Raw genomic sequence first — 12112 nt, 5'->3', positions numbered from 1 at the left:
CGGTCCTGAGGGCCCCTCCACCCCTTCCCATGCACGCAGTGGGGCACTGCCTGGACCTTGCATCACTCTGGCATGGCAATAAAGGAACATCAATGGGGACACGCAGCAGTGCGGCCGGCTCTCCTCGTCCTGTTGCCTTTGTCTCTGGCTGCCCCCGACCCTGCTCCCAGTTGGAGATGCCCACAAGGGGTAGGGCTGTGAGGTTGGGGCGACGGAGGCAAGGCCGCAGGCCCGCTTGCCATCTCTGGGGTCAGGGTTCCTCTCCCACTCCTGCCACGCTGAGGATGTCCAGACACAGGTGGGAGTGGTCTTGTCAGCACTGGGAGATTAATCTTTCCGGGCGAGTTCCTTCTGCAGGAACAGCCTGTTTGGGTTGGACGGGGGTCTTGCCCAGGTGTGGGGGTGGTGAGGCTGACGCCCAGGCCAGAGGGGCCCTGTGAGACCCTCTCTGGTCCCCATGCATGAAAGAGCCTGTGTTAGCACATGAGCCACTACAGTGGGGCCCTTGTACTGGGGAAAACACAGGCCTGCCCAGGTGCTGGTCCCTCCTCCCCGAGCCTCCAGGCAGGAGCGGGTCATGGGAGCTGGCACGTCCAGCCAGTCCCTTCTCTGGGCTCTGACTGTGCCTGGGGTGGTGGGAGCAGACTCCCGGCTGAAGCCCTGAGCATCCCACTCCACCCGGGGCCCTTCCCGTGGGCCCTCCCCGTACGGCCCTGGTTGGCTATCCCAAGCTCAGCTCCACGGGTGCGGCATGCAAGGTTCCTGGAGAGAGGCTGAGCCTTCCAGACCCTGAGTGGGGCTGCCTGCCCACCCCAGCCTGTTCCGCGCTCCTCTGCAGCAGGCATGTGAGGTGGGTGTGGATGCTTTGGGGAGACTATCCAGTGACATAGCTAGGTCATGCACACGTGGCTGGGACAGAGACCTGGGGGCTTCAGTTCTGACACCTGGCTCAGACCAGAAACCACTGGTCAAGTGAATGACCCAGAAAGTGGGGTCTTGTGTGAATTACCCGCCCCAGCCGAGGACTGGCAGCCCCGTTTCTCACACTGGACAGCCACATGCCTGTTCCTATCCTCCATTCTTCAAGAAATGCGCTCAGCCTCACCCCCGCGCTCATCCCTGCGTTTTGGTCTTGCCTCCATCTAGGCACTCCCTGGGACTGGGCCCAGGCCAGGCACTTGGCAGGCCCTTAAGGCTATTATCTCCCCTAAGGCTCTGCCCTCAGCCAGCCCCTTTCCAGGGTCAGTGGGCTGCCATGCAGAAGGATGCCCAGTGACAACTGGGGAGTGGGGGAGCCCCCAGCGCGCTGTGCAGTAGCTCCCCAGCCCCTTTCTCCTTCCTGGCAGGGAGGCCTGCGGGAGACATGGGGGCTCCAACAGGACAGCACAGGCCAGGGTGAGATGGGGCGGGAGGAGGGTCTGGAGGCCCAGGCGGCTGGAGCCGGAGTCAGGGCTGCGTCTGGGGGTGGCGGCCGTGATGGAGTGTGCCTGGTGCGCTGGCCGCCAGCAGGGCTGCTAACAGCCTGGCCCCTGTGTGCGGGGCTGGACAGGCCGTGGATGAAAGATGGGATTCTTCTTCCCCTGCCGTGAGTCAGGGTCCTCAGAGCTCTAGGCCCCATGAATTATTTCTCTAAGGAAAATACAGTTGACTCCATTTCTCCGGCTCCACTTCCTGACCTTCCCCATCCCTTTAAATCAACACTGAAGGGTGAGCTGCCCGGGCCTTCACCCCCTAGCCGAGCGCTTCCCCCGCTGCATCTCATCCTGCCTGCGCTCGGGCCGGGGGAGGGGAGGCTGAGCCAGCTGCCACGCCATCTCCTCTTGCAAGACCCTCGTAAGCTGCCCAAGAAGAAGCAAAGGCCAGGACCCTCACTCAGACCACAACAGGCCCACGCTGCAGATCGGGGTTGGTCCTGAGGCCGCGTGACACCTGCGTCCTCCCGAGCATTCCGATGGGGAGGCTCACACGGCAAACCCAACTTTGTGCAACAAAGCCGTGCCGTGGGCTTTCCCTCAGACGCCCGAGTGCAGCTCCGTCCTGGTCAGGGCAGATGGTTCCCAACGTACACGTGGGCCCTGGCTTTGATTCCCAAGCCAGAGCTGCCTCCACACAGCAGGGAGGGGGCCTTGCTCTGGCCTCCATGTTGGGTTTTCTGGGGAAGCACTGGAACCAAGGGCAGGTTAAGAAAAACAGAGGACCCCCCAGGCCTCTGGAACCCTTTCTGAGAACACACCAGCTGCTGCACGGAGACGGGGCCAGAAGGGGCTCTGGAGGCCGTGGGCCTCACCAGATGCAGGGGTTCTGGGAAGAGGGGCTGGAAACCATCCGGGCTCCTTGGAAGGTCCTGAATAATACATCATTAAAACCAAAAATCAATTCTGCATCCAGCTCAGGGCCCCCTGGAGGCTGCCCCGGCCGGCCCGTCCAGCTTTGCTGGAACAGGAACCCAGGCCAGTCTGCCAGGTTCAGGCCCCGTAAACGGCGGCCGGGCAACCCCCTTGCTCCCACAGGCCAGGCCAGGCTAGCAGAGGCAGCACAGCGCCTCTGGCAGGGCCACAGGCTTCCATACAGAACTCTTTAGACAAGAATCAGAGGCAGCAGCTGCGCGTCCTGACCTGCCCTGGGCGACAGAACGAGGGTCTAGACGCAGGCATCCACCCAGACACTGCGAGGCCACCGGGCACCTCCAACAGGACGCTCAAGCCCACCCTCTCCTCTCTCGCAGCCCACAGAGCTGTTTTGCAGTGGTTGCTGCCCACACCTTGCCCCCTGCCCTAACCACCTTTCCAGGCTGGGCCCTCCCTGTCCCCTAGGCCCAGCCCTGGGCCCATTCCCGACGGCACCTCTCCGCCATGGCTTTCCTGAGATGCTGCTGCCCTCGGATCCCTTCCCGGCCCTTCTTGGGTCCTTGCTGCCAACTGTGCCAAACTGAAACCCACAGGCGGGCCAGAGTTCCCTCACCAGGCCCCCTGAGGGCTGCTGACCTGGCAGCCCCTCCCCAGAACTTCTGTCCAGGCCAGGCCGTTCTCTCACCCAGCGCCGTCCTGTGCTCTTGCTGACCCCTCCACTCCTCCCGACGCCTCTGGGCTCAGGCTTTGAATGTTAGCGCTCAGATCTTCTGGGTCATTTCACCTGCGTGTCTCATTCCCCACCTGGCATGCAGCTCTGAGCCTGTGTGTGGCCCTCTCTCTGGCCAACCCGCCTCCCCAGCATGGGGCCACCACGTCTCCAGTTTGCCCACCCTCAGTTCCCTGTCAACTCAGAGACCGGAGCCCGGCCGCACCCACTGCCCAGACCCTGGAAAGCAGAGCCAGGCCACGTGGCGCTCAGAGTTGGGGGGTGGCTGCTGCGTGTCTGGCACCCAGAGACCCAAGAGAAGAAGGAAACAGAGCTTCCTGCTCTTTCTCCTGCAGCAAGACTTTTATTTAGGTGTCAGGGCTGCTCTGCCACAGTGCCCACCTGGGGCGCATCCCTGATGGCCGCCCCGTCACAGCCCGAACCAGTTGGGGATGCCGCCCCGCCGGGGGTCACTGCTCTGCCTCTGCTGCCTCTCCTCCGCGAGCATGTCGTGGAGTCCATCGGCAGTGCTGCCTTCGGGGCTCTGGTCTTTCTCGGGAAACAGATCTGGGAACGTGAAGGTCTGTCCGTGGGCCTAAGGGGGAGAACAAAGGCTCCAGCCAGAGCTGCAAAGACTCCTCAGCAGAGGGGTCCATGGGGAGCCTCATGCTTTCTGGCAGCCCCTTTCTGCCGGCGCCGGATTCAACTGCTCAGAGGCACCTCCCTGGGCCTCCTGAGGCAGCGTCCCTGCCTGGAATGTAAGCAGCCCTACAGCCACGGCCCCCAGTGTCATGCCGCAGCGGAAGCCACAGCTCCAGGACAGGGCCGCTTTCCCCACCATTGTCTCTTTAGGGCCTGTTGTTTGCCCCCACCCTGGGTGCACCCATTTACTAGCACAGGGCCACCTGGCTGGACTGGGGGGGCAGGGACAAGGCATGGAAAAACATGACACAAATCACGTCTGGTACCACGCTGAACCTATCCGTCCAAAATGCCTCAGGCTGTACTCACATTAAAGCTCCCCCTCCTCCCAGCCCAGAGCCTGGCAATTAAAATGAACATCACGTACGAAGAAACATGCACGTGCAGCAGCTGATAAATCAGGACCGGGTCTGCCAATTAACTGGTCTTACATCTTTTGCTGAGAGTTCAGAATATGTCTGTGTTGGCCAAGCACCAGCCCAGGCCACGGCATGTGGCTCGGGTTCACGAGAAGGAGGGGATACTGCTCTTTGGGGACCTGAGCAAATATGAGGAGCCATTTTAACTTGCTGATTACTAAGTAGCTCCAAAGATAAGGGGCAAGAGCAGAAAGAAAGAGCAGACCAGAGGAGAGGGAAGAGAAGGGGGAGGAGCGGGCCGGCACATGTCGGGGCGGCCAGCCTCCCTTCTGTTTCCAGACAGGTGGAGGAGGAGTGAGGATGGCACCCGAATCTGGAAACCTTTAGTGAGTAAAATCAGTCAAGTACATTTGGCTCTTGCAGACCCTTGTTGTGTAAATAAATTTGGATGTGGGCAAGCAGCCAAGTATGATCGGAAACAGGCCCAGATTCCACCCTGCGAGGGAGGTGGATGCACCCCAATCCCTGGCGCAGAGCGCAGGGGCTGGTGGGGAAGGTGGCACTGCGTGCGCTACAGCCGACCCGCAGGAGGATTGGCTTACACAGCTCTAAACTTTGCGTCTTTTAAAATACCGAGGGGCAATCGTTTACATGTGAGGCTGATTGCCCTGAACAGGAGGTTTACCTTTACTATATGGAGGTGACTCTGCTAGTTTTCTGAGGCAGTCAGAAATGACAGTTTAAAACACAAACATGGCCATTTGTCATAGTTTCGGGAAGAAATGGGGGAAGCTGGTGAGAGAAAATCTGTTTCTTACAGAAGACAAACACCGTTTGTGGATGCCAAACATGGTTTCCCAGGGGGTTCCCCTTTCTAGAAGCGTTCACCTTGTACCTAAAAAAAAAAAGTCCTTGATCCTTCCAGAAAGGAGAGAGACAGTTGACCAGAGTAAACAACAGGAAGAGAAAAATGTCCTAATGACAAGTAAACAAGGCAGCCCTGCCTTCAGGAATCTCAGGGCGCCCTGGGGGCTGCTGCCCGCCTGGAGCCCGGAGCCCCGAGCACGGAGCTCAGCCCAGCTGGCGGCGGCGGCTTGTTCTGGAGTTGCCTCTCATGTCCTGCGCCCTTCATTCCTGCGCTGCTCAGCGTCCACACAGGCCTCGGGGCAGCGGGCGGTCAATGGTCTTTTTGTTGTGTGGGTCACTGAGGCGCTGGTTACAGCTCCCAGGACTTTGGGCCAAGGAGATGCTTATCAGGTTGTCAGAGAAAAAAATGTGGGACTCCCACCATGTGGGACAGGGCCTTTCCACAGCGGCCAACTCCAAATAAAGTGGATAAATTTATCTTTCTAATGCTCCCTCCCTGGGCTTTGCAATTAGCAGTGATTCTAAGCCCTGGCGCAGGGCCCAGGGGGACACGCTGAGCAAGGTCTCAGCAGACACGAGACAGGAAAGGGCCTTGAGAGTCCCCTTTCGGGGGGACAGGGACCAACGGCCACGGCCCATTTCTAGGCTGTGCAAAGATCTGCTGGAGTTCAGGAAGGGGGTGAGGACCCGTTACAAATTTTAATTCTGGAACCGGAGGAACCATGCCCAACAGGGACCCTCTGGGCTCACAGTTGCCCTGCCCTGTCTCTGGCTGCCTGGGCTTCACAGAGGGAGAACGACACCCAGGCGGCAGCTGCAGACACCGGATCCCGGAGCTGCTGGGTTCAGTTTTCATGGGAGGTGGGGCCCAGAGGAAAAACGCAAGGGTTCGGATGACTCGGATGCCACTTGTAACCGTAGCTGCCTCTGAAGTGCCCGTGGCGGTGCCGGCACACGGGATGTCCACCCACATGCCATGACAAAGACAGATGGGCCCAATTGACACTGAGCACACAGAGGCCTTTATGAGGCCAACGGCTGCTCTCCCCACCTGGATTGGCTGATTTCATGCACGGCAAATATTAGGCCAAATTATTCCGGGGGCCCCTGTTTAGAACAACAAATGTGACTGTTTTTCAGAAAAGCTGCCACGCTAACTTGGCCTTTTGAACAAACTGCCTCCTTAGCCCCAAAATAAGCCGGCTGGCCCAAGAGGCGGTTTTCACAATAGTGTTACTGCCATCTAGTGGCAGGGCCACTGGCTCAGCCTCCAGGGACCGTTTACACCGGAAGAGAGCCCCATCCCCACTCAGTAAGGCCAGCCCCAGGGGCAGAGCGGGGAGGCCCAGGAGGCGGCTGGGGCGGTCTGTAGACATCTTGGCCCAGAGAGAAAGTGCCTCTGGGTTTGCCTGGGACTCAAAACAAAGAGCCCGAAGCAAGGCTTTGAATCTGTGGGTCTCACTCCTGACAAGTCTGGGTTTCAGAAACTAAGGCCCAGGCAATGTGGGGTGAGGGTCCTTCTTCCCCAGAGCCCCTCCAGGACACACAAGCAAGCACCTGCTCAGAACCAGCCTGTTGAGCCCTAACAACTCTGTGGGAGCTGCTACCCTGCAATGCAAGGCATGGGCCTCGGCCAAGGCCCCGGCCAGCCAGACCTGCCTGGGCACCAAAGACCTTTGCCCTCAGGGGCCTCTGTCTGAAACCTGGCCAAGGACAGGCTCTCCAGAGGCCGGGGCGTCCCATGCTCAGACACCCTGGTGTGTGTTGGAGCTGAAACCCACTAGGCCTGTGATGGCTGCTTTTGCCCAGAGAGAATTCAAACTTCAAAATCACAACATGGCTGGACGCAGAGACGTGCCCCATGCACCCCAGCGCTCACGTGCTCCCAGCGCCACCACTGACACCCCCAAGGCCGTGACGGAGCATGACCTTATGTGGAGACTGCCTCTGCACTGCGGCCCTGAGATCTGGCCTCATGGGGGCTCCCTGGGCCCCAGCGCAGCGTCTCTGGCACAAACATCCCCAAGGACACAGTTGCAAGGAGCCCCTCGGAGGCCCTGCCGGGGCTGGCCAGCTCACACGCACCAGCTGCACGTAGGCGACCTTGTAGTCCGGCTTCTTGATCCTCACATTTCTGTGATCTCTTCTCTTGTTAGAGCCTGCCGGAAGGGAGCGAAAAAACAAAATCAGAACTTTAAAAACTTATATCCTCAGAGGCCAATGCCACGAAAACGAATCTCTGCTCTCTTAAAAATGCAAAGATGTTTTTAAAAACTCAAAAAGGCGATTTCTCAGGGAAATGGGCATGGAAATCAAATGAGCCGGCCCAGCAGGCTCGCAGGCTCGTCCCATCTCCAAACAGAGGCCAGCAGGCTCTCAACAAAGGAGCGGAAACGGCACCAGCCAGAACACCCGACAGGGGCTTATGGAAGAGCGAGCGCTTTGCTGCCCAGCCTCAGCCACTGCAGTCCCCCCTCAGAGTCAGGGCTCAGAGTGGACCCCAGGCCAGCCCAGCTGAATTCCAATCCCCGCTCTGGCATGGAAGCACTATGTGACCCTGACAAGTCACCCTGTGCCTCAGTTTCCATGAGCCAAGTCAGACCAAGACCCCCCAGCAGTGGCTGAGGCTGTGGCTCGGCAAGGTAGGCGTGTGGCACAGATGGCCACGACACCAACAGGAGAATCACCTGTGGGCACTCACCATACTGCACCCGTGTCCGCACGGCAGCCACGGGCACGTTATAGATGCTCTCGAGGTAATTCCTGAGGTCTACCCTTGTCATTCTGGAGGCGAAGGAGAGAGAAAAGGGCATCTTAACCAGGCTAAGCCAAAAATACGGCCCCAGACAAACAAGAGTAAGAGGCCGACAGACCAAGGCCCACAGGTGGCAGAGAGGAAGGCTGGGCGCTGGTGCCCAGCAACAGCGGAGTCAGGCAGCCCCAGCAACACTAGTGCTACTGGTCACAAGGCTCCCTATTCTGGACACACCAGCATGGGGTGGCAGTGGCACAGACCCCAGGGAGTGGGAACACTGCCCAACCAACCCCTGGCCTGCTCCACAGCCCCACATGGCTCCCTACTCCAGGCAAGTGCCTGTGAGAGGTGACAGTCTCTGCACACTCCTGGCTGGCAGGTGCCCCACCTCGTCTGCCCTGGGGCCCGTCGGTAGCATCAGGGTTAGGCCTGCTCTGCGGCTGATGGTGCTCTGCGGTTCTAGGAAGTGCCTTCTGGAAAGGCCTGCCCGGGATTCGGTGCGTTAACTGCATGTTCCCTCTACTGTAGAACCTCACGGTCACTGTCAACTCAGCTTCTGGGCCTCTGCAGGTGGTACAGTCCTGACCTCTGCCCCCAGGGGAGCTCACGCTGCTGTCCCGCCTGGCTCACGTCAGCTCTGAGCTGGGGACCTGTGATCTTAAACACTGCAGAGCAGCATCCCAGTTTTGTTTGCAGGGACTGTGCGTTTCTCTGACGGTCAAGGAGGCTCTTCTGAGTGGTTCTGCACATCATGGCCTGCTCCCAACCCAGCCTCCCAGGGCGCCTCTCCTAAAAAGAAGTTGCAAGAACTCAACAGAAGACGTGAGCACAGAGGTCCAAATTTTAAGGCTTCCAGTGAAGTCCTCCCCGGTGGGAGGGCGGCGTGCAGCATGCCTGTTGGGCTCCCTACCTACGGGCACTCCATCAATACTTGCCGGGCAGGGCTGCCTGAGGTGCCTTCCCAGCAGGAAGAGGCTAGCACGTGAGCTGAGTTGTTTAACTCACGACCCAGGTCCCCCGAGGGCGTTCTCCCACCCCAGCCGGAATCCTTCTGGGTTCACTCCATGGGGATCCCCCTGAGGGCACTCCCCCACCCCAGCCGGAATCCTCCCGGACTCACTCCATGGGGATCCGGAACTGCACGGTGTCCTCGGGTTGGGCCACACCGGGCCGCACCAGCTGAATGAAGAAGTTGGTTCGGAACACCCGAAGTTGTGGGCCACCCAACTGGTACAGGGGGTACCTGTACAGAAGAGATTAGGTCCACGTCACACACTTAGGCCACGGCAGTCCGACATGCCAACCCTGCAGACCTCCAAGTGTCCACTAACAGGGCTGGCAGGAAAGGGGGTAGCTATCAACAGGTCACCACCCAAGGACACAGAGGTCCCCACAGCCCCTTTCTTACATGGGCCTGCCAAGGAGGACAGCCAGTCCCTAGCATTGACTCAGGGAGCACAGGCTGTTGACTCCCAAGGTCAGACTTTAGAAAAGGCCAATGAACAAAAATCAGAACCCTGCAGACAGCATTCCCCCAATAAGCTGGTGGCAACGCTCAAGGACGTGTGTCAGGGCACCGATATCCCTGGGAGAGCAGACCCTACGCGCCCGGCCCACTCTCCTGTTGCTCAGGTGAAGTGGAGCCGGAGAGGACCACACACCATGGGACAGAAAGGCCAGCTCTGCACTCTCCTGGTGGCAGCAGGGCCTAGCTCCTCAGGATGGAGAACGCAGGCAAACCAGGCTCAGGCTCCTGGAAGATGGTGCTGCCAGCAGACTCTGGTTCGGTACACTAAATATGAGCTGACCGCCATACCCCACCACCCCGCTAGAAGCCAGCGGAGGCAGCTGGAGAAGTGCCAAGTGGCTACCGAAAACTAGACCGGCACTCAGCCTGGGCTGGTGGGCCATGTGACAATCGTGCAGAATCTCTAGTCAGTTGGTTTTGTGCATTCTCCCATGTCCAGCTGGGTGGACAGGCAGCGCCTTCCTACTGCCCCCCGCCCCCGTTCTATCCCCTGCTACTGTCCACACATCCTGGCTCTACTTGGGCCTCAGAGCTGGGAGGAGGGACACAGGAGAAACTCAGGTCTGCAGGGTCTCAGGGGATGTGGGGTCTGAGGGCCCAGGTGCAGGTCTTGGTGGGCGGGGAGCAGAGGGGCTCTTCACGGGTCTCTGGTGACCCATCTGAGGCACTGCACACGGTGCTGACCTTGGGGAGCACCCAGCAGCAAGTTAGAGAGAGGCTCCATAAGGCTAACGCTGCCCCAAGCCTCACATGAATTTCACGCTGGTCTCTGCCTGTCTAGGGAAGATGAGGAGGAAGTAAGGGTCAGAGGCCTCGGGTGGGGTGTTCCTGAAGGGCCAAGAGTGATGGGCAGAGCTGAGCCTCTGGGCCTGGGGGCCTGGCAGGGGCCAGGAGCTGCCGGGAGCTCTCAGAGGCAAGGCACCTGTAGCAAAGCCAAATCACTAATAATGTCCACCCCAGGCCTCCTAATGACCACACTGACACATGGCAGCCTGGTGGCTGGGCCAGTGGGGCTGAGTCTTCACTCCCCCAACCCAGCAGCGCCTCCTCTTGGGCATGGCCTTGGCCTTTCCAAGCCTCGGAGTACAGCCTTCAGGGGTGGGCGCCAATGAGAGGCCGAGAAGGAAGGGTGGGCTCTGGGTGTGGAGGGGCCTGACTTGTTTTACCCACAGGTTCAGGCTAGCCATGGCCACCCAAGGGGTTCACACATTCCAAAGTTTGGGGAATTCCAGGAAATAGTAGAAAAGAGGGTACAACAGCTCCCAGGCCATTAGTTGTCGAGTCTCCAGGCTTGGGGTCTGAAGGGCACATTTTGCTAAGGGTCTGAAGAGCCATGTGCGGGCTTCAGGTGAGAGGCTGGTAGGGGTTGGGCCAGGACTATTCACTGTCCTTGTTCTCACAGGCAGAGCCTCTCCAGGCTGCAGCGCAGGCTGTCTGCGCATGGAGCCTGCAGATCTGGAACAATCTGCACTGTCGACACCCAGGGCCGCAGGACAGGGCTCTAAGGCCTCTCTGTAGGACTCGAACCCTTATGGGCCCACCAGCCCTCAGTTCACTCAATCCCACTCTCCCCAGGGAGCACCCCAAGCACTCCCCATGGTATTTCACAAGCACCTCCACCGTAACCTATCTCAAGTAGAACTCTGCACTAACTTCTTCCTCAAAACACAAAAACCTGGCTCACTGCCACCAGCCTGCCTCCCCACGGCCCCACGAGTGACTCACCCAGGATCCCACCCTGTCAGCACCCCCGCCCCAGCTGCATCCAGTCCACAGCAAGTCCAGTCAGCACTCCCTGCAAAGGCTCCCCAACAACAGGAGTGTGTGCACTGCCGGTCGTGCGGGCCTCGCTGCCTCCAGGGCAGCCACACCTGATGTTTGCAGGGGCCCACCACCCTTGGAGTTTCAGGAACACCCCACCAGGGTCCTCTGACCCTCACTTGCTCCTCATTCTCCAGGGACAGGCGAAGGACCAGCGTGCAATTCACGTGAGGCTCAGGGCAGTGTAGGCCTAAGACCCTTTCTTCCTTGGTGCTGGGTGCTCCCCAAGGTTAGGGTCACGTGCAGCACCGGTCCCAGATGTCTGCTGAAGGAAGCCTCGTCCACTGAGGGTCCCACCTGCCACCCTCCCCTCTCTCCCCAGCTATGTGCAGGGGCCTCCAAAGCCACACCCTGGCCTCTTGACCGTCTCTCTCCAGAAATACTGATTACTGTTCTCCAAACCCCACCCGGGAGCCCACATCTACTGATTACGCCTGAGTCATTCGTTCACCAAGAAATATGTAGGGTTTCCTGCTTCAGTGTGGGGAAGGCGAAGTGGGGCAGGACAGCGCCCTGATGGCCCCTTGGGAATCCAGAGAAGATGCAGAGAGGGCGTAGGGGGTCTGGGCTGCGCAGAACCGGGTCCCCGGCCCTGCCTGCCCCAAAGCCGAGGGCTGGGGTCAGCTGCCCTTTCCCACTCCAACCCAATCCGGACTCCCAGCTCCTCTGCCTCAGGCCGCGCCCGAGCTGCGGTGGGGGCCGCCCGTGCCTCCCCGCCTGGACCCAGCAGCCGCCGAGGCCCCTGCCCCGTGACGACCAGACAGGCCTCCAGACAACGCCCTCGGCCCTGGCAGCGGGACCACCCCTGGGCCGCCCTCCCAGCCCCCCCGCGGGGACACCGTGGCCTCCGCGGGTTTGACTCCTACCCTCTGTCCAAAACCCGGCCACGCCCGTCCCCCGGGGTTGCCCTAAACCTGGCGGGGGGCCTCTTCCGCCACCCGCCTCGCGTGCCCCAAGCCACGATGGGGGTCCCGGAGGACCCCGCCTCTCCCGGGCCAGGAGGGGACCCAGGGACGCCCACCC

General features: G+C 60.1%; 1 protein-coding gene across 1 annotated transcript; it reads right to left on the bottom strand.

Moving 5' to 3' along the window:
• Positions 1-3401: 3401 nt before the first annotated feature.
• MRPL23 (mitochondrial ribosomal protein L23) lies at positions 3402-12023 on the bottom strand. Its single transcript, XM_011930072.1, has 5 exons — positions 12004-12023; positions 8861-8983; positions 7687-7769; positions 7071-7144; positions 3402-3652 (listed from the first exon to the last, which is right to left on the bottom strand). Exons 2-5 carry the CDS (start codon positions 8863-8865, stop codon positions 3488-3490), a joined length of 327 nt encoding a protein of 108 aa, XP_011785462.1. The 5' UTR covers positions 8866-8983; positions 12004-12023; the 3' UTR covers positions 3402-3487.
• Positions 12024-12112: the final 89 nt, after the last annotated feature.

The sequence above is a fragment of the Colobus angolensis genome, unplaced genomic scaffold, assembly GCF_000951035.1.
Source record: "Colobus angolensis palliatus isolate OR3802 unplaced genomic scaffold, Cang.pa_1.0 Scaffold84, whole genome shotgun sequence".
Taxonomy (NCBI): Eukaryota; Metazoa; Chordata; class Mammalia; order Primates; family Cercopithecidae; genus Colobus; species Colobus angolensis.
Note: the sequence above shows the minus strand (reverse complement) of the source record. Positions and strands in the feature narration are given on the sequence as shown.

Excerpts from the sequence above, each read along its gene's own strand:
- MRPL23 (XM_011930072.1), bottom strand. Across the intron at positions 7,145-7,686 it reads GCGGACACGGGTGCAGTATG|GCTCTAACAAGAGAAGAGAT; the intron begins GTGAGTGCCCAC and ends CCCTTCCGGCAG. Across the intron at positions 3,653-7,070 it reads AGGTCGCCTACGTGCAGCTG|GCCCACGGACAGACCTTCAC; the intron begins GTGCGTGTGAGC and ends TCTCCCCCTTAG.